This window comes from Canis lupus, chromosome 20, assembly GCF_011100685.1.
Source record: "Canis lupus familiaris isolate Mischka breed German Shepherd chromosome 20, alternate assembly UU_Cfam_GSD_1.0, whole genome shotgun sequence".
NCBI classification, from domain to species: Eukaryota; Metazoa; Chordata; class Mammalia; order Carnivora; family Canidae; genus Canis; species Canis lupus.
Window position 1 is genome coordinate 5,822,956 of NC_049241.1, and position 27,695 is coordinate 5,850,650.

At 49.2% G+C, this 27,695-nt stretch overlaps 2 protein-coding genes and 1 non-coding gene across 4 annotated transcripts in view; 2 read left to right on the forward strand and 1 right to left on the reverse strand.

Moving 5' to 3' along the window:
• Window positions 1-1,675: 1,675 nt before the first annotated feature.
• RPL32 (ribosomal protein L32) lies at window positions 1,676-7,468 on the forward strand. The gene is made up of 4 exons (NM_001252169.1): window positions 1,676-1,713; window positions 3,098-3,198; window positions 3,966-4,147; window positions 7,289-7,468. The coding sequence occupies exons 2-4, from the start codon at window positions 3,103-3,105 to the stop codon at window positions 7,416-7,418; spliced, it is 408 nt and encodes a 135-aa protein (NP_001239098.1). The 5' UTR covers window positions 1,676-1,713; window positions 3,098-3,102; the 3' UTR covers window positions 7,419-7,468.
• LOC119864848 lies at window positions 2,883-3,022 on the forward strand. The gene has a single exon (XR_005375324.1). It is a non-coding gene; the product is annotated as a small nucleolar RNA SNORA7 (small nucleolar RNA).
• Window positions 7,469-7,895: 427 nt separating the features above from the next.
• The window catches only part of CAND2 (cullin associated and neddylation dissociated 2 (putative)), a 33,319-nt gene continuing 13,519 nt past the window's right edge, over window positions 7,896-27,695 (reverse strand). For both annotated transcript variants that reach the window (XM_038565599.1, XM_038565600.1), the window contains 8 exons: window positions 25,113-25,405; window positions 23,850-23,991; window positions 22,013-23,515; window positions 19,283-19,378; window positions 15,840-16,009; window positions 14,348-14,512; window positions 12,461-12,568; window positions 7,896-9,942 (listed from right to left, as the gene is read on the reverse strand). In XM_038565599.1, coding sequence (XP_038421527.1) covers window positions 9,715-9,942; window positions 12,461-12,568; window positions 14,348-14,512; window positions 15,840-16,009; window positions 19,283-19,378; window positions 22,013-23,515; window positions 23,850-23,991; window positions 25,113-25,405 — 2,705 coding nt within the window. In that variant the 3' untranslated portion in view covers window positions 7,896-9,714. The remainder of the gene's footprint in view (window positions 9,943-12,460; window positions 12,569-14,347; window positions 14,513-15,839; window positions 16,010-19,282; window positions 19,379-22,012; window positions 23,516-23,849; window positions 23,992-25,112; window positions 25,406-27,695) is intronic.

Sequence of the window (27,695 nt, forward strand, 5' to 3'; positions counted from 1 at the left end):
CCTGTGATACAGCTGATGTGATTTCTTGCTCAGGAGCTGTGGCCAGAGGAATGTTTGGAAAGTTGGGGTCCTGAGCCCAGGGGACTAAAGCAGGCATATTCCCTGGAATGTGGGCAGGGATGCTTGCATGGCACCTCCAGCTTTTTGTCCTGGGATCTCAGTGCTCATGGGAAAGCAGCTGGCAGTGTGCATACCCTGTGCCCTTCTCCGTGAAATACAGGGGCAACAGGTCTCTCATCCCCTAACGGTGGAGCCATTTTGGTTACTGCTTCTCAAATCTCTTGGGTCTTTCACAGTTGGAGACATGCTCTCTGGTTCGTAAGCTCTTTTTTTGGGGAGGGGGTGGGTTTAAAGATTTTATTTATTTATTCATGAGAGACACACAGAGAGAGGGGCAGAGACACAGGCAGAGGGAGAAGCAGGCTCCCTGCAGGGAGCCTGTTGCAAGACTCAATCCCAGGATCCCAGGATCAAGACCTGGGCCGAAGGCAGACCCTCAACCGCTGAGCCATCCGGATGCCCTGGTTCATGAGCTCTTTGCGTGATTAGCCCACCTGACCCCATCAAGACCTTTTCCTTCACGACTCACATAATGTAATGTGGGCTGCTGTAAGCTGAGTGATTTCCTGCTCTGCATCCCATCTGACTCCCCGAGCCTGCAGGATAAGCAGGATTCATGAGGTGTGGTATAGTTACATGCACAAATGGGTTCTAGACTCAACCTTATTGCTGACCAGCTGTGTGATCTCAGACAAGACATTTCACATTTCCACTCCTCTGGGTCTCCTTAAACTCCCCTACCCTTTACAGTCAAAATCTCACGAAGGAGTTGTCAACACTTTCTTCCCTTCTCACTTCTCATCCAGGGAACAACACAATCCAGTGTAGTTTCTGTCCCCATCTGTCCCCTGGAACTCTCAAGATCAGTGATGACATCTGTATTGTGTTCAAATTGTGGAATCAAGGCGCATTTTTTTTAATCCTGAAATGTGATTTATTACAATAATCTTAAAAACGAAATCTAAGTAAGACAATACCAAGAACAATTTAAAACTAAGCAGGTGAAAAAACTAAACTAAACTAAGCAGGTGAGCCTAATGCTTAGAAGTGTGGATTTTTGGATCGAAGCCCCAGACTTCACTTTCTACAGCTGTAAAATGGGGAAAAGAATAGAAGTACTACCTCACAGAACTGTGGGAAGGACAGTAAAATCCATGGAATGACAGCTCTTGGGGGTCTCATTGCTATTTCACTTTATACACTCACGCGAAGGAATTAGGAAGTCTCTGTTTCGTTCCCTCCTGGCCACTAGGAGGCGCACTCAGTAGCAGGAGAAACGCGGGCGGAAATAATCCAAAAACTGGATCATTCTCGGGAGGAATGGCTTCAGTTTCTGGCGGAAGTGTACGCCCTCCACCAGGTCTTAGAGGCTCAGAAAAAATTCCAAATTTTCTACGTAGTCCCAACAGCAGGTCTGACAAACTTTCAGTACTACTCCCAAATATTAATCTCTAGGAAAACAAAGTTATCTCTGGACTTTTTTCCGTATTATTTCCCTGAAGTGTCCTTCTTTTCTTTGAGGGGACCAAGACCCGGAAGCGCTCTTTTTTTCCCCTGCCAGGACCCAGAGGTTAAGTCCCATCAGGCCTCGCGCGCCACCTTCCCCTCTCTTCCTCGGCGCCGCCTGCGGAGGTGGCAGCCATCGATCGCTGGGTGAGTTTTAATCTCTAGCCATCCGCGTGTGTGCGGTGTTCGTCGGGTCCTGTCGCTTCCTGGTCAGGCGGCCTGCCCTTCCGAGCTGCAGTCCTGGTGGGCTTTGTCCCTGTCGGTGGGCTGGGGTGCGTTCAGGAGCAGAGCGCAGCGGCCCAGCCGTTGGCGGAGGTTGGCCTCCCAGGGCCCCTTGCCGTGCCCCGGAGCCGCCTGACGTCTCTGAGGGTCGCGGGCAGCTTGTCAGAGCCCTGGGAGTGAGGGCCGTTGTTCGTGTCTGTCCTAGGGGGTCTTGTGGGGGCCGTGGAGCGACCCGAGGGCTGCGGCGTGTGACCGGGACACTCGAGTCCCCTTGGCCCGGGATGGGTGCCGCGCCGCGTGCATTTTCTATTTCCGCCGACCGACGCTCCCGTGCAGTTCTGTGGTCTCGGGGCTGCCGCTGCGGCCAGACCGCCACACGGACAACCGGCACGCGAGCTGAGAGCCGCTTGGTTCGCGTTGACAGGAAAGCCAGTAGCGAGCGGGTCGGGTCTCTGGGAATATAAAGCCGCGTGGTCGTCCTCGAGGAGGTAATGCTGCGGGCCCGGGTGCGCTCGTTTACCGGCCACAGAGGCGGTGACGGGAACGCGGTGCGCTGCCGCTTTGAGGAAGGTTTTTATTTATTTTTTTAAAGATTTTACTTATTAATGAGAGAGAGAGAGAGGCAGAGACACAGGCAGAGGGAGACGCAGGCTCCATGCAGGGAGCGCGGGTCTCCGGGATCACGCCCTGGGCCGAAGGCGGCGCTAAACCGCTGAGCCACCCGGGCTGCCCATTGAGGAAGGTTTTTAATCGATCCTCGGATGATCTCCAGGTAAGACGGAGAGTTCGGGGGGCCTAGGAACATCTTACAAGGGCATCGTGGTTTTGTAGGTCCCCTGAGGGGGAAACCCAGGTTCCTCTACACACCTCGGGCGCCCCGTGTGCCGTATAGCGTTCCCATTTTACGGGGAGGGAACAAAGACTCCAGTGCGTGTAGGTTGCCCAAGCTCTGCGTAACTGATCGGAACTGGACCGTGCGCGGCTCGTGGAAGTGGGATTTGCTGCCCTGTGGCAGCCGAGAGCGTGTGAGGGACAGTCCGTCTCAGATCAGCTGCTAGCAGGCATCCTTGACTTCAGCGGGGGCGGTGACCCCTGACCTCCCAGGATCGCGTCTGGAGAGTGGTTGGTATTCTGCCAGCTTCGGAGGCGGGAGGGACAGCAAGCCTGGCAGAGGTACCCATTCCATTCCCAGTTGGCTCAGTAGCTGGTGATTGGAAGACACTCTGCAACAGCGTTGAGCAGGGAAAGCCTTGAGCAGGGAAACCTCCTTCCGGGACTGCTTGACACCGTCTCTGCCTCTCTCTTGAAGGCATCATGGCTGCCCTCAGACCTCTGGTGAAGCCCAAGATCGTTAAAAAGAGGACCAAGAAGTTCATCCGGCACCAGTCAGACCGATATGTCAAAATTAAGGTGCATACATATGGTACCGGGATGGAAGTGTTCGTTGGGGGGTGGGGTGGGAGGGTTGTTCCTAAATGGGCTGTCGGATTTCTGGCATCACCTGGTCAGATCACCTTTGGCAGGTGGACCAGTCTGGTTGGTGGTAGAGCTCTCTAGAAGCCAGCTCTCCAAGTATGTCTTACTGGCACTCGGTCACTTGATTAAATGATTAGGGGCACTTGGCTATTTTCAGGCATCTATCTAGAGGCTTGAATCATTTTAGGTGGCCTTAGGAGGCTGTTAGAAGTAGATCCTTATTTTATGATGAGAAAAGTTAACATCTTAAGTGCAGTGATGAAACCTATGCCATTCAGTTTTGTTTTGTTTTAAGATTTTCTTTATTCATGAGAGACAGGGGGAGGAGAAATAGGCTCCATGCAGGGAGGGCAATGCAGGACTCCATCCCGGGACTCCTCAGGGACTCCTGAGCCAAAGGCAGCCACTCAACCACTGAGCCACCCAGGCGTCCCTGCCACTCAGTCTTAACAGTACACAATCCCTTCATGTTCTGTCAGTTTGTAGTCTAGTCCTCTGTTTATTAGGAGTGTGAATGTGAGTCTTATTCCTGGTAGTCAAAGGCAGAAGCCCTATTATTTTCCACCAAGAAAAATCGAAAGATGTAGTGAAATACTTAAGGACAGCTACTATTTGGTATATTTACTTTTCATTGAGTCCCCTTTTCCTTTCAAAAGGAAGAGTTGTTAGCAAAGAAACTAACCCTCCCATGTTTATTTCAGCGCAACTGGCGGAAACCCAGAGGCATTGACAATAGGGTACGCAGAAGATTCAAGGGCCAAATCTTGATGCCCAACATTGGTTACGGGAGCAACAAGAAAACAAAGCACATGCTGCCCAGTGGCTTCCGGAAGTTCCTAGTCCACAACGTCAAGGAGCTTGAAGTGCTGCTGATGTGCAACAAGTGAGTTGGGTCCCACCTCTGGGTTTAGGAATCAGTCTGCATCTGAGCATTTTTAGTAGGGACTCTAGACTTCATAGAATACATTTGGAAGAGGTGTGTTTTTCTCTCAGGAGCTTAAAGAATGGTTGTTGGGGCTTTGAAATGTTTCCTTTGCTGGAGCAGGGTAAGGGAACTTGTCCTGAAAAGTGTAGACACCCAAGACCTGCAAAGAGAAGGACTTTGCCTAACAATAAAAACACTGTGGTATTTACTGTCAGTTTTTTGCAGAATGTTGCTTTATGTAGAAGTGGGGGGGGGGGGGTATCAGACCTAAGGAGCACCTTTATGCTGTGTCTTCCTTCAGAAAGCTATAGGAATATAGACGAGTTGCCTGATCAGAGCTCTGTGATCTGAGGTGGAGGGAAGGAAGAAGACTTGGCAGAGGGTGACTTGCACAAAGTTGTAGAGATGCAAGAGTGTATGGAGGGTTCACATCATTACTTCCAAGTATTTTGAGAAGACAATTTATGAGCTCTGTGTGAGAAACTTGTAGTCTGCTTGGGTCAAAACTATGTCAATGGGATGAGAAAACATTTAACACAGAAAGTGATTTAGTTGCTTTGAGTCTGGGTTAGAGGGAATGGTGTTTTTTGGTTAAGCAGAGGACAATTTGCTTTGCTTCTATTAAACAGAAACTGAAGACTTGTGTTTTCCTAATTAGGACTTGGAAAGGGTGACTAATTGTAGCATCTGTGTGTGTGCTTACAAAGATCTTTTATCTATAGCAGTTGTAGACACAAGTAATAGAAATAAACGAAGCCATTATTCTCTCTTTGGTTGAGTTCTCTAGGTTGGGAATTTAACTGGATGTTAAAATGCTGGGGAATTTCCTTAGGAAATTCTTGGATGAGCATAGGAATTAGGGGTGGCTACCTGTTAGGTGGATCAGAATTGTGACAGAAAGATGCAGTCCCCGTTGGGTAGCAGAAATGCTGCTGTGCAGATGTTGCTGGTTGCCAAAAAGATTACTAGCTTGGCAGTTTGTGTCAGGAGCCATAGAAATATTTGGAATCTGTGACCTTTAATCCACAAGTTCATTTCTGGATATTTATCCCTAAATGAAAAGCAGGGAAACTTTGTGAAACTGATAATTGCAGCAGTAACTGAATTGTTGAAATATAATTTGTGAATGGTGAGATTGCGAGCACTGGGTGAATGTTACATGTACATTTAAAATGATTGTTATGTGTGGAAAATGCCCAGGTAGAAACTAAAGTATTTAAGATGATATGTATAGTGACTGGAGTGTTAAATACACATGTGGACAAGGACCTGAGGAGTTTTTGAGAAAAAAGATTTCAATGTTAGAAAACAGATTATATCAGACTATTTCAAAGTATAGCTACTTTGAGCTTGAGTGGACTCTTATGGAAGACAAAAAAGTTCTTTGAGTTGCTTGTCTCACTGTTAGGCTATTTTGCTAGAGTTGTTTTTGTTTTTGTTTTGTTTTGAGACTTTATTTATTCATGAGAGACACAGGCAGAGGGAGAAGCAGGCTCCATGCAGGGAGCCTCATGTGGGACATGATCCCGGGTCTCCAGGATCAGGCCCTGGACTGAAGGCGGTGCTAAACCGCTGAGCCACCCAGGCTGCCCATTTTGCTAGAGTTCTTAAAAAGAACTATGTACGTCCATGGCCTTAGTCATTCCTTACAGCTTGCTTTCTCTCTTTGCTGAAATTCCGCCAGGGGTAGAGTGCCCTTTTTTATTTTAAGATTTTATTTTGGGGGCTACTGGCTGGCTTAGTAGAGCAAGTGACTTGATCTCAGAGTTGTGAGTTCAAGCCCCACGTTGGACATGGAGCTTACTTAAAAAGTAAATAAATACAAATTTTGTTTTTAATTTTTTTTTTTAATTTTTATTTATTTATGATAGTCACAGAGAGAGAGAGAGGCAGAGACATAGGCAGAGGGAGAAGCAGGCTCCATGCACCGGGAGCCCGAAGTGGGATTCGATCCCGGGTCTCCAGAATCGCGCCCTGGGCCAAAGGCAGGCGCCAAACCGCTGCGCCACCCAGGGATCCCTTGTTTTTAATTTTTACATAATCTCTGTGCCCAGCATGGAGCTTGAGCTTGGGACCCTGAGCTAGGAGTCGCATGCTCTACTGAGTGAGCCAGCCAGGTGCCCCTAGATCATCATCTTAATCTTTGATGGTGTCAAAAATTACTTCTTCCCTGAAATGTGCTCATTAGGCCAACTTGTTACCAAACCACACCAAACTGCCTGGTGCAGCTATGAGGAATGAGGTTAGAACAGTATATGGCACCCAGATATTCAGGAAATAAGTATACCTACTTGCTGGATGACTTCAGTCAATCTTCTCAATTGAATTTTGTCTGCAGCAGACCAGTAAAATGTTAATGTCTGGGGCAGGAAACCTTTGGTTTAATCAGACTGTTGGATTCCGCTCTTGGTTACTTAGAGAGTTTAAAAACTTCATGGGCAAGTCCAAGCTCCCTGAGACTGTGTTGGGCCGGTTGACTGAAAGGATTGGGAGAGAACCTTTGAACTTGAAATCTGGGACTGAGCCATCCTAGCCGTGTCCCATTTCTAAATACCTAACTTGGGAATTCACTTCCACCTGTAAGGGTCATGGTTTGTAAGATGGAGGCAATACCTGGATTACAAGGCTGCTGTTAGGATTAAATGAGAGGGGACCATGAGAGTGCTTCTGTCACTGCCAGGGAAAACTTTTTTTTTTTTTTTTTTTAATATTTTTTCTTTATTTACTTATGATAGTCACAGAGAGAGAGAGGCAGAGACATAGGCAGAGGGAGAAGCAGGCTCCATGCACCGGGAGCCCGATGTGGGATTCGATCCCGGGTCTCCAGGATCGCGCCCTGGGCCAAAGGCAGGCGCCAAACCGCTGCGCCACCCAGGGATCCCTGCCAGGGAAAACTTTAATAAGAGCCTTACTGCTGGTACCATGGAATAGGAATTTGGGATTTGGGACTGTGTGGGTCTTGTATTAGCTTTGCCAGCGCCATTGTTTCTCTGCTGTGGCTCTAGAGGTGATGTGACCAAAAACCACTGCCCTCCCAGGGAAACTCCGTGTATGCTCACATCTGGCTTGCTCCTTACTCACTAACTGCTTCTCTTCCAGATCTTACTGTGCAGAGATTGCTCACAATGTATCCTCCAAGAACCGCAAAGCCATCGTGGAAAGAGCAGCCCAGCTGGCCATCAGAGTCACCAATCCCAATGCCAGGCTGCGTAGCGAAGAAAATGAATAAACAGCTTATGTGCGCGTCATATTTGTGTTAATAAAACCATAAAACTACCATCTGGCATTTCCCTCTTTGAATTTACTTTTTAGTTTCTTAACTGACACCTCCTGGAAATTATTCTTTTCCCAATTAATGCTCTGAGGAATATTCCAGTTGGAGGGGATTTATAAAGGATACTTGATTCTTCATAGGGCACAGGCATCTGGCTCCCAGAGCAACCTTGTCAGCACCTAAAGAGTTTTCTGAAGGTGTAGGGTCCTTAATATGACCGTTGGGCCTCTATCAGTATTCAGGATTTAACAAACTGCCTTTTCAACTATAGCCCTAAACCTGAGGCCACGATAGCTAGAATTTAACTGTGAATTACAGGCATCTCTAGAGACACCGAGGTTTGGTTTCAGACTACTGATAAAGCAAGTCAAACATTTAAACATACAAAAGTTAACGTTTACACACTGTGCAGTAGCATGTCTACACAATGCATCCCTTTAAAAATAAGTTTATTGCAAAAAAATGCTAAACATCTTTCTGTGAGTTGTAATCTTGGCTGGTGAAAAGTCTTGCCTCTATGTTGATGGCTGCTGACTGATCAGGGTGGTGGTTGCTGAAGGCTGGGATGGCTGTGGTGATTTCTTAAAATTAAGACCATAAAGTTTACTGCATTGACTGAGTCAAGAATGATTACTCTGTGGCATGCAATACTGTTAGACAATACTACCCAGAGAACTTTCAAAATTGGGAGTCCATCCCCTCAGACCCTGCCCCTGCTTTATTAAGTTGATGTAATATTCTTCAGTTAAACAATCTTTACCAGCATCTTCACCAGTAGATTCCATCTCAAACTTTTGTTCATAAGAACTCCATTTAAAGTTTCCTCATGAGATTGCAGCAGTTCACTTACATCTTCAGGCACTAATAGTAACATCAGAGATCACAGATCACCATAACAAGTATAATGAAAAAGTAAAATATTCAGAATTAACAAAACAACAGGAAGTAAGCAAATGGTGTTGGTAGACTTGGCTCCACACAGTTGCCACAAACCTTCCATTTGTAAAAAAAAAAAAAAAAAAAAAAAGGCACTATTTGAAAAGCACAAAGCGAGGCGTGTCTGTATAAGGTTATAATACTCTTTCCAAGAACTGGTAGTGAATGGCACTATGGTCAGGGGATATGGCATGTGGTACTCTAGAACAAGACCATTGCTTATAGGGTATTTGTTTTTCCCTATCAACCTGGGTGACAAATACTACCCTGGTTATAATTTTCTTGGCATGCTAGCCATGAGTGGATTTAAGTCCCCTAAATTGGGTAGGTAAATTACAGGTTGCCTGCCTCCAGTTCAAAACCTAGTCAGAAACCTTTAAATTCCATGATTCCTTTAACTTGAGAAGTATACGGACAGTGGTTTACTGAGTAGAGGAAGTGTGCAGAAAAAAAGTAACACTGCATGATCTCTCCTTTATTAACCTGGGATAGCACAGAAAACTCTTTAGCCTATCATTTAATATTTGTGTCTTCAATTATAAAAACCAGAAATAATATGTTCAAAACCTTCCTCAGAAAGACAAACCAACCGGTTACACCTAGCAGGTGACATGAAAGGCGCTCTACTTTCTGCTTATTTCCCAGTTGGCTACATAAGAGCTTTGAAATTAAAAACCACCCACATTGGATCTAATTCCTTATCCTGACCACCCCCTACAAAAGGCCAAATTTCTGATTCATTACTCCCAATTAGAGGTTAAAGCATTTTGAATTCTAAAATGTGAACAGCTCAGAGAAGCTTAAGTTCTAAAATGCCCAGCCAAAGCACTAATGTTTGGCCTATTGGCGAGTGAAGTGAAAGTGGAAGAACTGAGGGACAAATATGGGACAAGTGGGAAGGAAGGCCAGCCAGCTGCCTCCTAAACTTTTGCAGCTGTGAGCACAAGAGGATTTCTAAACACGACTTAGTCCTTTGTGAGGCAGGGACCCCCTCAGTACAGACAGCCCAGTGTGAGATCACATCCATGTTTGTGCGGAAGGGCTTGGAAGATGTCCATGCCCTGTTTCTTTGAACAACCGTCCTGAGTTAAAGGGCCCAACTGTTGGCAGCCTTGCAGCTCCTGCTGGGGGCCTCGAGCTGGGGTCCCTGGAGAAGGCACTGTAAGCCCTGACCAGGAGCAGGAGGGCCCCCAGCGAGATGAGGAAAGAGCAAAAGCCTCAGGGGGGCTGGAGGAGCGGTGAGGCCTCAGGAGTGGGTCAGCCCTCATTCTCTTGAGGAAGGGCCCCCCTCCACCCCGGGGTGGCCGGGGGAGGACTAGCTGAGATCCATCGAGTCTGTGCTGGGGGCCGAAGCAGAATCCTTCTGGATGCTTTCAAAGAGAGCAGCAAGTTCGGGGTTGGATCGGATTTGAGAAGAGAAGTCAGCCATGATGGGGCTTTTCCCTACTTCTGGGATGGTCAGCAGGGCAGCCACTGCCCTCATCGCGGAGCGTTTCAGCTCGTCTTGCTTCTCAAATTCCTGCTTCACGGAACCGGCTTTGACCTAAGGTGGGAAACGAGCCATGCTTTATTGAGCCCGGCCTTGTGCCCCAGCCACCTCACTGGTCCCCCGATTCCTCTCAGCCACCTGTAATCCTTCCCAGCTTAAATCACAGCAGGCTCCCCTGCTTCCAGCCTCCAAACTGACGCATCTTTTGCGCTTTCACCCTTTTGTACTTTCACCCCTTGGATTTCCCCAGAGGGGGATTCTTTGTCATTTGAACCAACTTCAAGGTCACAGGGGGCCTCTGACCAGCCAATCTAAACTGCTCACCGTTCTTTTCATTAATAAATAACTGGATGGTGACAGATGCTGGAAAATGTTAATTATCTCCTTCCCCTGACAGGAGGATTCAGCCTATCTTTGCTTAAAACAGGTTCTTGGTACCATATGACTGAACTCAATGAATGGGTCACCATGACAGTCACCCAGCTGGCCTCATCCTCACCCCTGACTCCGATGCCCACCGTGCTAGCTCTTCTGCACAGGCAACTGCATGGAAACACTCCCCAAACTGCCTTGCTTTCCTTGTTTCTTCATCCCCCACCCTTTGCTACTTACTCAGAGAATCTCAGAATTCCCCCACTGCTTATGGAATAATATCCAAATTCCTCTCAAGGCCCCTGGCTGAGCCCAGACACAGACTCCTCCCCTTGAAGGGTCCAGTGTAGAGGTTAAGAGCTTGCCATCCGAATTAGACAGTATTGGGTTCAAATAGCTCTGCCCTGTAAGAGCTGTGACTTCAGGTAGTCACTGTGAGCTGCACTTCCCTTTCTAGGATAAGAGCCTCCGTCCCATAGAGTTGCTCTGAGGGTTAAATCACTTAACACAGGTCCAGGCGCCCTGCTCCGAAACCCTCGGGGCCAGGTGTGCTTTTGGAATTGGGCATTTTGGGGAGTTTCAGAAAGGTGACTTGTGCAGACAACATACTACAATATCCTGTAATCAAATACATTAATATTTCCCCTACTAAATGAAAAATGAAAGAATATTATGAATGTTGCAATGAGAGAGAAATAAAAGTCATATATAGCCTCAGGTCAGTTCAAGTCACGTTTTGTGGCCAAACAAGTTATTATACAAAGCTTTGGTTTGGGGCTCCTGGGTGGTGGCTCAGTCAGTTAAGTGTCTGCCTTTGGCTCAGGTCATGATCCTGGAGTTCTGGGATCGAGCCCCACATTGGGCTCCCTGCTTAGCGGGGAGTCTGCTTCCCCCTCTTCCTCTGCTATGTGTGCGCCACCCCCCCTCTCTCTGGGGGAGGGGGGAGCTTTTGATTTCCAGAGCTTTGTAGGTTTCAGTGGATGAGGGATTGTGAGCACAGATGCAGCAAGTTCTCATCACAGAACTGGACAAACAGCATCCTCTGTGCAGCCAGACTGAGTGGCCTTTGTGTGGGCCTCAGATCAAATCTCCTCTTGCCATCTCAACTGAGTGAAGGGCTGTCCTGATGCTGCAACACCAATCTGCAGCCCTTCCCTGTGAACTGTGATTTTTCTCCATGCTGAATGGCTCAAAAGAAGCCTAGAAATGATCTGGCCACTGAAACTGTCAAGACTGCAATGGCCCCGCACAACCACTGTTTCCTTTGACTTCATACCAGGCATATGTTACAAACTGAAACTTCCAAGATAAGTTTCTATCTATTAAGAAATTCCCAATCTTGGGACATCAGTGGTTGAGCATCTGCCTTCGGCTCAGGTCATGATCCTGGGGTCCTGGGATCGAGTCCCACATTGGGCTCCCCACAGGGAGCCTGCTTCTCCCTCTGCCTTTATCTCTGCCTCCCTCTCTGTGTCTCTCATGAATAAATAAATGAAATCTTAAAAAAAAAAAAAAAAGAAAAAGAAATTTCCAATCTTACCTGTTTTATCCACAGAAGATTTCATTTTATTGGAAAAGGTTTTGTTACTTGAAAATCACTGTTCTATGGGTATCTGTCCTCTTTAATGTCCAATCTGGAATACTCTGCCCTCTTTTTGGTTAATTTCTACCCTTTCAAAACCCAAGTTAGTTCTTTCAGTCAATAGGTAATTACTGGATACATACTGGGTGTGCCAGGCTCTGTTCCCAACACCAGCCCCCTAGGCCTTCCACTCCAGATCCCTCCCCTGGATCATTGAGGCACTCCAGCCTAGTAGCAACCCTGCCCTATATTAATCAACCAATCAAAGGGTTTTAGCTTTCCAAGAGTCTGATTCAGCTTCCCAGTTAGGATGTGGGAATAGGGAACCCACCACATTCAATGCTGTATTCCTGCTACCATGCAACAAGGCCTGGCAGCCAGGAAATGTTTAATGAATGCAAGAAAGAGCTGAGTTTGAATCCCAGTTCTGCAATTTACTAGCTGGGTAGCCTAGGTCAATAACTTTACCTCTCTGTTCCCCTGTGTATACAGTGGTGACAATAAGAAATACTTTACAGGATTATGACAACGAAGCACTTCATACGCCACCTACAAATGGTAACTGTAAACAATCTACAGGTGTGCCCAGGGCTCGGTGGGGTGGGGGTGGGGAGGTACCTTGGCGGTGCAGGTGGCTCTGAGTGGCTCAATAAGCCGGTCCACCCTCTGCAGAACAGGTGCAGGACACAGGGTAGCCAGTCGGGCGAGCATGATGAAGGTCAGCATCTGCCCAGGAGGAAGGAGGCAGAGTTCACAGTCAAATGGCCCAGGACCAAAAGGAACAGAGCCCAAGGAAGATCAGAGGCTCTGGTAGCAATGCCTGGAGCTCAGGTCCAAACGCTAGCACTAATGCCCACCAGGGCCCTGCTAGACTCTCTCCTGCTCTGGGCCTCAGTTTCCTTATCCATAAACTGAATGACGAGAGCTGCCAGGCCAATTACCCTTGGCTGACCTGAGGAGGATCAGATCAGAAGAGGCACCAGGGAAGGTGCGATTCTCCAGCTCAGATGCTCACAGGGCCAGGCAGGTATGTCCATGAGTGAAGAGGGCCAGAGGGTAACTGGGCAGGAGTAAGGAGTCCACGCTCCAGACAGCAGCTGTCAGCTCCAGCCAACTGTGGCTGTGGGAACGTGGCCCAGGGCTGACGGCCTGTGTGCTAAAGTGACTCTGATTTTCATGTAAGATCTCTCAACTTTTAAATGTAGGCACACAGGTTAAAAAACAAAACAAAAAAAACCACACAAGCTTCTGTGTGAGCCAGCTAAACACATCTATCTACAGGCCTGACTGCAGCCTACAGAATAATGGAGGCCTCTCGTGAAAATGTTAAGTTCCTACAAACAATACACAGCATAAAGAAGGGTTGTCTGGATTCTGCATGCCCTACCCACCTTCACCCGCTGTCCACAACCCACGGTAAAGGAGGGGGGCTGGGGCCAGAGTAGAAGAGAGCACAGCATCACACAGCACACGCCAGGACCCAGGGTTCCTCCACCCACCGACTGGTGCCCTTAAACTAGGCAGTTCTCTGGTCTCTCCCCTGAAAAGTGGACATCATAAACCCACTGTCCAAGAACAAGATGCAGACTCAACGAGATAACTCTGGGGATGGGGTGCCTGGGTGGCTCAGTGGTCAGTGTCTGCCTTTGGCTCAGGTCGTGATCCCAGGGTCCTGAGATAGGGTCCCACATCAGGCTCCCTGCATGGAGCCTGCTTCTCCCTCTGCCTGTATCTCTGCCTCTCTCTGTGTGTCTCTCATGAATAAATGATAAAATCTTAAAAAAAAAAAAAAAAAAAAGATAACTCTGGGGTCTCAAAAAATGTCATACCCACTCTCTTCAACACCAAGAGGAGCCCAGACATTGGGGTCAAAATGTTACACTGATGCCCAGGCCCTGTCCTGTCCTGTGCTCCAGAAGGGCAGGCAAGAGGGCCATGTGGCCAGAATGTGTGAGAACAGAAAAGCATGGGAAAAATGCCTGTAAAAACAACTGGCTTTTATCAATGGACAGTGGGTCCTGGCTGTCTCTCACATTAGTGCCACAGGACCTGGCTCACTCTTCTTCGTGCGGCTAGCAATCCATGACCAGAGGTACCCTGTTTACTGAGTCACTTCTGATGGGTGGAGATTCAGGAAGATGCCAGCTGTCCGCAACTCCCACAGAGCTGCGAAGAACAATCTTGAACATAAAAATTCAGAGTGGGTTTAGGAGTGAGTTCAGAGGTTCTATTCATGGAGCTGGAACTGCCAGATCAAAAGTGTGTCTGAGAATTCTAAAAGTTTCTAGTTACTGCTAAACCATCCTCCCAAGAGCTCACCCAGTGTAAACTCCCACTAAAGGTGTTTGAGAGGTTGGCTCTCTTTCTTATTGAAAAAGAACAAAGCAGTTATTTTCATGGGGGTGCCTGGGGTGGAGAGTAGAGGACAAACAAGCAGCGGGCCCCAGTGATGGCCCGTCCCCTTGGTATGGAGTAGGCATAGGTCCGGCAGGGGGCTCATCCTACCCGGATATCATAGTGGTCCTTCAGGCCATCCTCCACATGGTTCAGGAACTCGCAGATGTCCAGCTGGCCCAGGCAACTCTCAAGCAGCGAGTACATGCACTCAAAGGCTGCCTTCCGCACATCCAGCCCATCGTCCACTGTGTGCTTAAAGGGCCCCATCTCCACCTGCAGGATGGAAGGATGACAAGTGTTATGGATGTGACTCTAGAGTGTAAGAATACTCCCCTTGGTCCCTGCTGCACACACCACCTTTCCTGTTCAGTACTGTGTTCTGTCCCTGAATCAAGCCTCTAGCTCTCAAATCTCTTGCCTTTATTCAGCCTTGCAACACCCTCTGATGATAATGGTAGCAGGGACCATACTGTTGTAGCAGCATACAACTCTTGGTTTTGGCTCAGGTCAGGATCTCAGGGTCATGAGATCAAGCTCTGTGTTAGGCTCCATACTGAGCACAGAGTCTGCTTCAGATTCTTTTTCCCTCTCCCTCTGCTCCTCCACCCACTTGCTCGCCTCCCCCTTTCCCCCTCTCACTCTCAAATAAAATCTTTTTTAAAAATAGTAACAATAATTATTATGGTCTACTGAGCAGTGATAATGTGCCAGCCACTGTGCTGAGTGCTTGACAAATGACATTTTACTCAAGCATCACAACAGCCCTAGGAAGACGGTGTTACTATTAAATCCCCTTTAACATGTGAGGAAATTAAGGCTGAGAGGTTAATTAACTTGCCCAAGAATATACAGCTAGTAAGTGGCTGAACTAGAATTAAAAACCCAGGTCTCTGAAGCTTTTAACAACCAGGCTCAGTCTTAATGGTAAACTCCTCACCTCTCAAAGCCCAGCTTAAATGCTCCCTCTTTTGGGAAACTTTCCTAACCTCTCTAAACAGTCACTTCCTTCTCAGCAATGCCAGGTGTTTCAGATCTTTTTATTATATCACAGGATGACAGCTGTTAAGTCACCTTTAATCTCTGCTCCTTAAATCCTTACTATACCCAGTGCGCTCTAAATCAGTTAGATAATCAGCAGACTGGGTGTCTCTATCCTTGAGGAGGCCTTGAGCTCCCTGGTGGCAGAAACCATGTCTGGTCCAGCTCTGATCCTGGCACTCTGACACAGGGCTGGCACTCAGTGAACATCTGCTGAATGCTGAGTGATAATAAGACCACCAACATTCCCTGAGTGCTGACTGTGCGCCAGGAGCAGTTCTGCACACCTGCAGGACATAACTCATTGAATCTTCTCAACAACCCCATGATGCAGACACAAACTATTTTCTTCATTTTGCCCAATTAAGAAAAACTGAGGCTCAGAGCAGATTAAGTGGTCCTAGGCCAATGTGCCCAGGTCACACAACCAGCAAGCGGAGGAACAGGACTTGACCCAGGTCTCATGACCCGCATGCTTATCTGCTCGGAGTTTACCAGAATCCTTGCCACAGCCCCACCAATCAGACTCAGGGCTTCCAACTCTGTCCTTCACCAGCCTCACCTCTCGGATGAGGTCCCTGCGGATCTTCGTCTCCTGGTAGAGGAGGGGCAGGATGTCATCTAGCAGGTCCCGGACCAGTGAAGGCTTGTTATGCACAGCCGAGTTGAAGAAAGCCAGAGTGGCCCGGCGCACATTCAGGTCTGGGTCCTGTAGGCTTTCCATAAACTCTCCTGGTGGAAAGATGAGGGGAGGGCTGGAGGGATGGCTCAGCCAAGACACAAACCACCTCCACCCCCAACCTCGTTTATCTGGGTAATGTGAGCCGGGCAGATCTGGCTGAATGGGGCAAACATGTTCAGAGCATCTACTTTTTTTACCAGGCACAACGGGCCCTCAAAGCCCAGATAAAAATGTGAACTAGAATCTGGTCTGGGTTCAAATCCAGATCCCACCACTTCCTATGGGACCTTGGATAGCCTGAATGTCTTCACCTATAAAATGGGAGTAATTGCAGTACCCACAGCATAGGACCGTGTTTAAGATTTAAAATGCAGTAAGGTAAAAAAAAATAAAAATAAAAAAATAAAAAATAAAATGCAGTAAGGTGGGCAGGACAGGTGGCTCAGTGGTTTAGCACCGCCTTCAGCCCAGGGTGTGATCCTGGAGACCTGGGATTGAGTCCCACATCGGGCTCCCTACATGGAGCCTGCTTCTCCCTCTGCCTGTGTCTGTTCCTCTCCCTCTCCCTCTCTCTCTCTCTCTCTGTGTCTCTCATGAATAAATAAAATATTTAAAAAAAATAAAATGCTGTGAGACATATATATCTCTATCTCTATATAGCTAGATATATCTCTATCTATAGATATATGTCTATATACATCTCTATAAAGATATCTACATAAAGATATAGATCTCTATTTCTATATATATGTAGAGAGAAGAGAAAGAGAGAGAACAATAAATAAAATATATAGAGGGCCTGGCACAGAGCAAGGATTCTGTAAATGTTAACTTGATATTATTATAGATAAAACTCCTAAAGATCAGAGAAGTTAAAAAAAAAACTTCCACATTTACACAGCACTTCTAAGTATACCTTTTTGTATAGTTTAGATTTTTTAATAACTGTGTTAATGTTCTATATGCTCTGTAAATGAAATCAAGAATGAGGGGAATCCCTAAAAAAACACAAGAACAAAACCCCTAACTGTATTTCAAGTGATCAACATAACTACCAGGTTATGAAAAACAACTCATCCAAGTAACTTCCAAAGAATTTTGACTAGATGTCCTCAGGCTAAAGAGAAAAGCCCTATAAAGAAATACTGTGTGAGTGCTCGCTTCGGCAGCACATATACTAAAATTGGAAAGAAATACTGTGTGTGTCTGTCTAGTACATACACTCATACATACGTATACTCCCTAGTTCTGCCTGCTGAGAGGGCCTCAGAGCAACAGCACCCCAGGAGCAATGAGAACACCTACTGTCTAGATCTTGGATTCTAAGTACCATTCTCCTCTAAATGGTACTCCCCTGAGTACCATTCTCTAGGGAATCCAAGCTCCTTAGAGAAATGGCAGATTCCTGAGCTAGGGCAGGAAAGGTTCAAGGTGAGTCTAGAGCATCTTACTGTGCTAAAAAAGTAAGGATATGTTCAAAGGATGATGGAAACATGTCAACAGAACGTAGGAAACACAGGAACCAGCCTGAAGGGCCTCCGCTGGCCACATCTGAGACAAGCTTGAGAATCAAAATAAATGGAGACAGTAATAAATTATAATTCTTTGAATGAAACAGGAATTCTTGAGTCTATAATGATATGAATAAATCAGTGAATAAATAAATAAATGAGAGAGAAAGAAAAGTTCCTCCAGAGAGCAGAAGGCAAACTAACAAATATGAAAGGAATGCTGGAGTTGAAAGTCACCATTTGGCAATTGTCAGAAATCACTGGGGCAAGAAAGAAATCACAATGGATGCTAAATGTGGGCAGAAATTCGGTGAAGAGAATATTTCAACAGATTCAAAAATATTCATTCCAAAGGAAAAATTTGAAAGACCTTGTTTGAGAGAGACATGGGGGAGGGGCAGAGAGAAAGGGAGAGTCCCAAGCAGACTCCACCCTGAGCGCAGAGCCCAATGTGGGGCTCAATCCCATGACCCCGAAATCACTGCCAGAGCTGAAACCAAGAATCAGTCACTAAACCAATTGTGCCACCCAGGTGCCCCAGGAAAAAGTAATTTTAGAGTGGAAAAACCTGGAAGTCTCTATCTTAATCAGGTGATCAGAGTTACCATCAAGCACCTCCCAATAGGACAGGCAACCTCTGCCCCTTGCACTGTGCTCTGCTGGTTCCTGGATTCCTCCATTCTCTCTGAGAACACAGCCATGGGAGAGCTGGCAAGACCTGAGTTCCAGCCTATCTTAGCCTGTTTCCTCCTCTGTAAGATGTGGCCAGTCCTACACACCATGCAGCGTGCCTTGAGAATGAACCATGGTGAGGTGTATTAAAGGACCTAGCTTTGTACGTGATACACAGTGAGAGCTCAAAAACTGGTTCAAACATACAACAAGAAGAACCAAACACCCAGGCATAGGTCCCTGGGGCTGCCAGCCATGGCAACTCAGGCAAGGTGAAGGAAATCAGGACTGGCAGCAGTGTGTGCCCACTGGGTCAGGGGATGGAATGAAGTTGCTACTGATATTGCTGTGGCTTCTGGACATGTTCTTCAATCCAGAGTGTGGCCACCTCTGCTGACACCTGGTCTCACACAACAGTGCCCAGGCAAATGGGGATCAGCACCTCCATTTTATAGCTGGGGATAAGATGGTCTGTCCATGCTCACACAGCCCGAGGAGCAGAGCCAGGCTGCCAACCCAAGACCCTCCACACTCCATTAAGCTGCCTGGAGGAGGAGGACCAGACGCCAGTGTGGTCCAGTGACAGGCCTACATCCTCAGAGCCTTGAATGTCTGCCTTTTCTAGGAAGAGCCTGGTCCTGCAGAGCCCCCCAAAAGAAGGCTCACCAGTGAAGGCTACTTGGGCTCCTCCAGACAGAAGGCTCCTCAGACAAGAGATGAGCTGGGAAACCACTCTCCCCAACCCCAGTCTGCCCAGCGTGGTGCCCGCTGAGGTCAATGCATGTGAGAGGCTGGTGGTCCTCCACTTCTAAGAGCCTGCATGTCCAGGGAGGACCTTCCCCTCAGTAACCAATAGGGTCTCTGGAATAACCTTAGATCTTTCAGATAAGGGTTTCTTATCCCCCATTCTACAGAGGAGAAAACTGAGGCTCAGAGATGAGAAGTAGCAGGCTAGGCTCACCTAGCTATTCAATGCCAGCACAGGGATTTGCACCTGTGCCCTGCTGCCTGTCATGGGAGTGATGTAGCCTCTCGGGTGTCCAACTCCCCTTGGCTACTGTGTAAGGGAAATCAGCCCAGACTCCAAGGCTGGGAGCGGACACTGAATGGGGCTGGGGGCAAAGGGAAGTGAGTGCTCACCGATGAAGCTCTTCAGGAGGGGGTCGATGGGATGGGGCTGGTCAGAGATGAGGAACTTGACCGCTGTGATAACCGTGCTCCGTGTGTGTGGCTGACCTGCAGGACAAGAGGCATCAGCATGGTGAGTGGCAGAGCTGATCTCGGACACCCGCGGGTAGGAAGGCACCAAGGCTCTCTGCCTCCCCAGGAAACAGAACTGCACCCCTCCCCATTCAAAGTATCCATGTTTGGCGAAATCAATGCTCCCATTTCCCTTGGCAGCCTAAAATTTATCCCCAAATTCTCCCTGCTGTGGCTGACAGGAAAACTGTCGATTCTCAGGTCACCACACTGCAGGATGCAAGCAGAGAACCAAGAACCCAAGGCAGTGATCAATCCACAGCCCAGAGAAAGACCTCTGCTCAGGCCTTAGGGTGGCATTTTATTTTTCAGATGTGTTATCTCAATTAATCTTCAGGATGGTCCTATTAATTCATTAATTAAATGGTAATAGAAATCAAAATTTTATATTTGATTATTATTAAGGACCTTCCCCTCTGCAACTGATAGGGTCTCTGAAATAACCCTAGATCCTTTAGATAAAGGTTTCTCACCTTCTTGGTCTCTGTCTAGTAGAGAAATTATCCATTTTTAAATATTAATTATATCAATTATAGATATATAGATTAAATAATATACATTAATATGAACAATTTAATATAATCAAATTATTAATAAGAATATTATTAAGCTCTATTTTACAGATGAGGAAAGAGACCCAGAAAGATCAAGTTTGTATCTAAGGTCATACAGCAAATCCAGAATTCAATGGCTGATTCTGAGCCCTGGCTGAGCCCTTGTCCTAAGGCCCGCATTCTCGAAGCAGGGGACAGGTGGTTGCTCCAGCTGGCCAAGGGCCAAGGGGAATCCAAGAGAATTCAGAACACCCCCGAAGCTTGGTAATGGAGAATTCACTTAATTTTAGTTTTCTGCTTGCTGAGTAGAAAAGGTGAAGAAAAGAAAGGGAATACATCTCCCACCATGGTGGAAGAAACAAACCAGAGTTGCTTGCTCCTCTCTTCCCCCAGCACACAACAGTGACGGGTGAAGGTTATTCCCATCATGTAGACTTTACATTCAAGACTTGGGAAGAAGTTAACATTTGGGTGCCAGGGTGTGAATAAGGGAAAAAGTTAGTGACTTCAGATTTGCAGTTTTTTCCTCTTTCTCTCTCTATCCTGGCTGGTTCAGGTGGCTGATGAAGACATGGACAATAGAACAGGATTAAGTGACTCTAAAATGAGAAATATGATGGGGCACCTGGCTGGCACAGTCAGTTAAGTGTCCAACTCCCAGTTTCGGCTCAGGTCATGATCTCAGGGTCATGGGATTGAGGCCCCTGTCAGGCTCCACAACCAGGGCAGAGAGAATCCTTAAGACTTTCTCCCTTCCCCTCTGCCCCTTCCCCCTAATCTCTCTAAAAGATAAATCTTTTATAAAAATTAAATAAGAAAGATGAGGCTGAGGAAAAATACAGACAGGAAGTGAGAGGAAGACTAGAGTGAGGGCAAGGAGGCCAACTAGGAAGTTCCACAAACTTGCTAGAAGCAGGCCATGAATTGGGCTCCAAGGCAGCTAAAAAAGAAATGTGACCAGTTAGCTGGCTCAAGTGTACATGAGGCAGAAACAAATCAGAGCTTGGAAATGGCAGGGGGCCTCCTCCTCCCAAGACTCTGGCCTCCCAAGGTTCCTCATGAAGAGCCCTGTGAATGTCACAGGCCATGTCCTCGATATGTTCTTCTTGTCCACACAGTGGTGCGGGCCACAGAGCCGCTGTTGTTGTTTTTTTAAGAGTATTTATTTATTCATGAGAGACACAGAGAGAGAGAGGCAGAGACACAGGCAGAGGGAGAAGCAGGCTCCCTGCAGGGAGCCTGATAGGGAACTTGAACCCAGGACCCCAGGATCACTCCCTGAGCCAAAGGCAGACCCTCAACCATTGAGCCACCCAGGTGCACCAGAGCTGCTTCTTTTAAACTTGGCATCTAGTAACGGCTTAACTATAATCACTAACATAGCAATGATAGCAGTTACTCAGTATTAATTACATACCATGTACTCTACCAAGCACTTTGCCCACATTCTATCAATGACTACACCCACCGACCCTATATGGGGACCAGCTGACCAGCTCAAGACCTGGAGGCCTTTCTTTCTCAGAGGCTTTCACTTGCCCAGGAGCCCCACAGTCCTACTCATCTGCTTTCTTCCTCCCTGAGCTTCGGAATACCCTGACATGCCCTTACCTGGCCACACAAAACCTGCCCCTGGTTTTTGCTGAACCTTCCCCAAACCCGAGGAGTATAGCACCCAGTCTAGTCTACACTGACATTTGCTCCTGGCTCAAACTAGCCCAAGGGAGCTGCACTCTTCAGGCAGAGAACTGCTTTTATTAACTTTTGCCCAGAGCATGAGGCTGCTGTCCATAGCAAAGAGTACAAAAGTGGCATCACAAAAAGCTTATTTTTTGAGGGGACATTTTAAAGAGTCTGTCTCCTCCATTCCAGAGTCTCCCAGGAGGAGCCTGCAAGTCTCAGGAAACACTGTTTTTAATGGCTCCTCCGCCTTTACCTCACCCACACCGTGCGTCTCAGACCCAGTTGCTTGAATTAGCTCACTCTGAGTGGGCTGCTCAAATGCAAACTGCCTACTTCCGATGTGGACTGCCTTTGCCCACACCTGTGCCCCTACCTGCAGCAAGCTGTTTCCGGAATCGGGGCAGAAGGAATGGAGGGTTCACGAGGACCAGCTTGCCGATGCACTCAGCCACCACCCCCCGGGTGCCCTCCTCGGCGCCCTCACAGCGCTGGAAGAGCAGGGCCCAGATGTCCTCAGCATAGGGCTTCAGGCTGTCGGGCTGGGCGGCCCCCAGAGCCTCCCTGAGTGAGTGCAGCAGCAGGTACTGCCGCCGGGGCTCGGCCTCGATCTGCCCCAGTAGGAAGGGCAGGAAGTCGGGCAGGTTCCCAGCACCCACACGGCCCAGCGCATAGGACGCGGCTGCCCTCACATCCTCACTGGGGGACCCCAAGGCTTCCAGGAGCACTGCTTTCAGCTCCCGCTGGGGGCCTGGCCCGGCCACCTGGCCCACCTCAGCCAGGGACAGGAACGCCAGGACCTTGACCCCTGTGCTTGAGTGCGGTGACCTGGCATCACAGACCAGCCGGTTTGCTGTGCCTGCCGCCTCCTGGGGACAGGCAGCCGCGAGGGCTGCCACACACCGAGCCAAAGAGTGGAACACCTGCTTATGTAAGCCTGGCCCGCCATCTGCAGCCTGGTCATAAACAGGTGCTGTGAGCATGCTGATGAGCTCCTCGTAGTCCACACAAGGGGGGCGGGTCCCCACCAGGGCCTGCAGGAAGCCTTCAGCTGCCGCCAGCACGCTTGCTGGCAACAGGGGCGAGCGCAGCAACCGCAGCAGCTCTGAGAGCACAGGGCCGCTGACCTTGGCCAAAGAGGCCGGCTGGGCATGGGTCACTGTGGCAAGGAAGTCCACAGCCAGCTGGGCCACATGCATGTCGCTCTCACTGACCAGGGCAGGCAGCTCGGCCAGCACAGCCTGCACGGCACACGGCGGGAGGCTAAGTCCCTGGCTCTGGGCCAGGGCGTCCAGGGCAGCCAGTGTGGCCAGCCGCAGGGCCCGCTGGTTCTTTCGAAGGAATGAGGCCAGAATGGGCAGTGCCTCAGCCACGATGGGCTGTAGGTCAAGCCGCAATGGGGACACGGCCACCAGCGTCAGTGCTTTGACAGCAGGCAGCCGGGTGATCTCATTCCGCAGGCGGTCCAGGAGGAGCAAGAGTGATGGCTCTAGGTCAACCCCCAGCCGGTCCCCCAGGTGGGCCATGAGGTGGCCCATGCAAGCAATGGCACGCTCCTTCACCTCCTGGTCCAGGTCAGTGGCACGGAGTCGTGCCAGGGTGGCTGCAGACATCTCTCCAACATATGGCTCAGGGTCCAGTGTCCGAGGCCTGTCCAGTGGCCACAAGGCCCGCACGAGCTCCTGGAGCACCAGCAGGGCCTCCGCCGCGATCTTGTAGAAAGGGTCAGCCACACAGGCCATCACAGGTGGCAGGAGAGTCGGCAGGTGTGAGTGGAAGGCCTCAGCTGGCTCTGTGCCCAGCAGACCCTGTAGGAAGGCCAGGGCGTCCATCCGGATAGTGGAAGAGCTGGAACGGTCCGCCAGAGAGAAGACAATGCCTGTGGGGTGGGTGCAAATGTTACAGGGCCACAGGCAGTCCCTACAAATGGGGGTGGAGTACCTGCAGGCATCTGAGCTGGACCCAGACCCCTAGGCTCCTAGGCTGCAGATTCTGAAAGGCCAGGGCTTGGCCAGGGCTGAGGGACGCAAGGTCAGGAAAGCCCTCTGAAACCAGGAAGTAGGGCCAGTACCCCAGCTTTGTTCTCACTGTTGGCAGTGGCAAGCCACCATAAGTTGCTGAGCTGGGGCACCCATGGGGCTAGAGCCCTGGGGTCTGGGGTCTGGGTTCTAGAAGAGCCCAGGCAGCAAGTACCTGGTTGCAGTCCATCCTACCTGCTACCAGCACAGGCATGTGCTCTCCCAGGCTGCCAGGGAGGACACCCGCCAGCTCAGTGAGGAGGCTGAAGCAGCCCTGGCGGGCCCTGACACTCCGATCCTTAAGCTGCCGCTGCAGGGCCTTGATCACAAGAGGCACCTGTGGGCAGTTTGAAGGCGATCAGTGACCACCCAGGAAACCTGGTTGACCCACCCGGTACTGGGGGGGCTTTGCCTAGCCAGGCATATGCCCATGGAGGCCCCCCCGGTGTAGGAGGACCACTCCATCCCAAGCTTTCCATGACACGCTCCATAGCAGGCACCTGATTCCATACGTGGACCCTCTGCGGTAGGTACTATTCCTGGGCCCTCTTTACAGATGGGGAATAGATCAGAGATTAAGTGAGTTGCTCAAGACCAAGACCACCCAAGGCAGTCTGGCTCTCACCCCTACACTCCATGAGGGGGAAGTACAGAGGCCACTTCCCTTCTCTGGCTAGACTGTCTCCCTAGATGAGCCCATCTATTCCCCAGGGGCTGCAGATTCCAGTGAAGCCAAGACTTCCAGCCTACATCTCCAACATCAGACTCGGCTGCTAACCACCCACTGGACCTCCCAACGTGGGCATCCAAGGACCTCCAACATGAATGTCTAGAACAGAACTTCCCTCCTCTACTATGTCAAGGAACTACAGTTTCAGGCTTTAGCCAGAACCCAGAACTCACATGACACCTTCCTCTCCCTCGCCCTCCACATCCAATCTGTCAGCAAGACCCAGAAGCTACCCCTCCAGTCTGACATTCCTCTTTTCCCTACTCACAGCCCACAGCACACCTCTTCCACTTGGACAACTACAAGGGCTTCCTGCTGGCCTCCAGAAGCTATTCTTTCCCGCCCTGTTATGGTTCATTCCCCATACAGCAGCCAGAGTGAGCTCCTTCAAATGGGAATGGGATCCTGTAATTCCCTTCCTGTGTGGCTTCTAGGCTCTTAGAATAAAACTGAAACTCCTTCTCAGAAGACTAGGAATCCTATTTGTGTTGTCTATCTGCCCCTAGCCTGTGTGGTCCAGGGACTGGGACTTCATCTGCCCTGCTCCCCAAGGTACTTTAGCCCCCAGCACAGGGCCAGGCACGGTGCTCAGCACACACACTTCCGTGGGTGGACAGATGGTGGGGCAGTGGAAGGATAAGAAGGTGGACAGAGGGGAGAGTGGGCAGGTTAGAGGGTGAGTAATGAGTCAGGGAGCAAGAATGGGAGACAGGAGGAGGCATGCCTACCTGGCCACGCAGCATATGGAGGTTGCTGCCTGTTTGGGTGGGCTCCTCCATAGACTCCAGCCACCCCTTTGGAGGTCGCGTCTGCCGCAACAGCACAATGTAAGCCCCGAAGACATCAGCCTTGACATTCTCCTCACGTTCCTTGAAGCGGCGGATGAGCGCAGGCGCCAGGGTGCAGTGGAAGTCAGGCAGCAGGTCGGGCCGAGAGCCAATTAAGGCTGCTATGCACTTGGCCGCTGCCCGGCGCACCTTCCAGCTCATGTCATCATCATCACTGTATTCATCCTCACTCTCTGGGGTGGGAACAGGACACCCATGGAGCCTTGCGCACTGCAGTCTGGTCCCACCCAGGCTATATCCCAAGAAGGGGAAGTGACAAGAAATGGGGTAGGGAGGAGGGAGCCAAGCCTGTTTCAACTTTCAATGATTATTTATAGGCTATTAGGAATGTTACCTGCCATTTAATGAACACCTATGTGCTAGGGGTGATGCCAAGCACTTCAGATCCACAACCTCACTTGAGCCTCACAATCACCTTGTGAGACAAGGCTTATTTTCCTCTGTAGAGATGTGGAAATTGGGGGGAATAGCTCACCCCAAGTTACATAAGCAGGGATATAGCTGGAGTTAAACCAGCATCCTCCCTTTGCTCCAGTCCCTTCACTGTTTTGCCTGCATCAGGGACAAAGCTAATTTCCAAGTTGTCAGTGAGGATTTCAAAGAATCCATTTGGGGCACAAAACCCACCCTTTGGTCAAAACTGACTGTGTGATGTTTCACTTACTGGGATTCCAGAAGGGAGAGGTGACAGGCCTCCGTTTGGCCTCTTCCCTCCCTCTACCCCCAGCCTCTCAAGCCCTGATTCTGGCTTCCAAGCAAGACTATTAACAAGGGAAAGCTGCACTTGTGTGGCTTTCTACTTTCTAAGCTCCCCTGAGAGGATGGAGCTCATCAAGTCTTCATCACACCCTAGATATGGGAGTGCCTTGAGCCTCATTTTATAGATGACAAGAATAATACTCAGAGAGGGCAAGACTCTCCTGAGGACACACAGGTAGAAAACAACAGAACTGAGATTCAGGCCCACGAGGCCCACCCATATATCTGGGGAGACACACAAGGGACCAAGAGGGGGATGGTCCCAACTAGGAACACCATCAGGCACAGCCGCAGAGGCTAGTGCGTTCTTTCTACCCATGTCACTCTGTAGATGACTCAGACTTCCAGAGAACTGGCATCTGGAGAAGCCATAGGGGGCCATGTAGATGGTCCAGAGCAGATGTCAGAGCAGATGTCCTCTGATGAACTGTTCTTTGTTACCTCCACCCTATGCCACCCAGGGAGGAACATCCATAGCTCCAGGCTACTGACAAGAAAATGCTCATTCTCCCTGACTAGGCATTCAAGACCCCAACACACCTCTCTGATCTCATCTCCTAACATCCCATTTTTTAAATAAAGATTTTTATTTATTTATTCAATCATGAAAGACACAGGGAGAGAGAGAGAGAGAGAGAGAGAGACAGGCAGAGAGAGAAGCAGGCTCCATGCAGGGAGCCTGACGTGGGACTCGATCCTGGGTCTCCAGGATCAGGCCCTGGGCCGAAGGCAGCGCTAAACCGCTGAGCCACCCGGGCTGCCCCTAACATCCCATCTTATTCTGAGTATTCCCATCAGGCTCGAAGTCCCTCTCCTCCATCAACGTCCTGCTTCTAGGGCCCAGGGTCATCAGTCTGAGTGACAGGTAGGACCATGCCCACAGAAAGGAAGGAAGCCACTGCATCCATTCTCCATCCAGGTATCTCTTTCCCTGTCAGTACCTATCATTCCACCAGCAGAGCTTCACTCTGCTGGGTTAAAGCATCATCTCTCGGAAGCCATTACTAAGCAGGCATAGAGATGGCAGCATAGAGGTGAGGGCCCCAAGTCCCAGTTTTGCCACTTTCTAGTTGTGTTATCTCAGGCAAATCTCTAAGTCTGGGTTTCCTTGTCTGAAATATGGGGATAACAAGCATCTGGTTTTCTAAGGTTATTGGAAGAAGCACGAAATGAGAATGCTCAGGAAACCAGTAGATGTTCAATAAATTACCATGATCATTACCATGATCTAGGCACAGGGTGGAGACCTTGGGGAACCCAGATTACAGACGGCAGGGCTGAAGACTGAGGAGGAGTTAAGATCAGGATGGGGGTGAAAAAAAAAAAAAAGATCAGGATGGGGGTGGGGAGGCAGTACTGAGTGGCTCAGTCAGTTAAGCATCTGGCTCAGGTCATGATCCCAGGGTCCTCGGATCAGGACCCACAGCAGGTTCCCTGCTCAGCGGGGAGTCTGCTGGTCCCTCTCCCTCTGCCCTTCCCCACTGCTCATTCTCTCTCTCTCTCTCAAATAATAAAAAAAAAAAAAAAAAACGATCAGGATGGGGGTGCCAGATGTGGCTCTGTCTTTGGCTGGGGGTGGGGGGTAAGGGAGTATCCCAGGAAAGCTGCACCCTTGGGATCTCTGGGTGGCTCAGCAGTTTAGCACCTGCCTTTGGCCCAGGGCATAATTCCGAAGTCCTGGGATCGAGTCCCTCATCGGGCTCC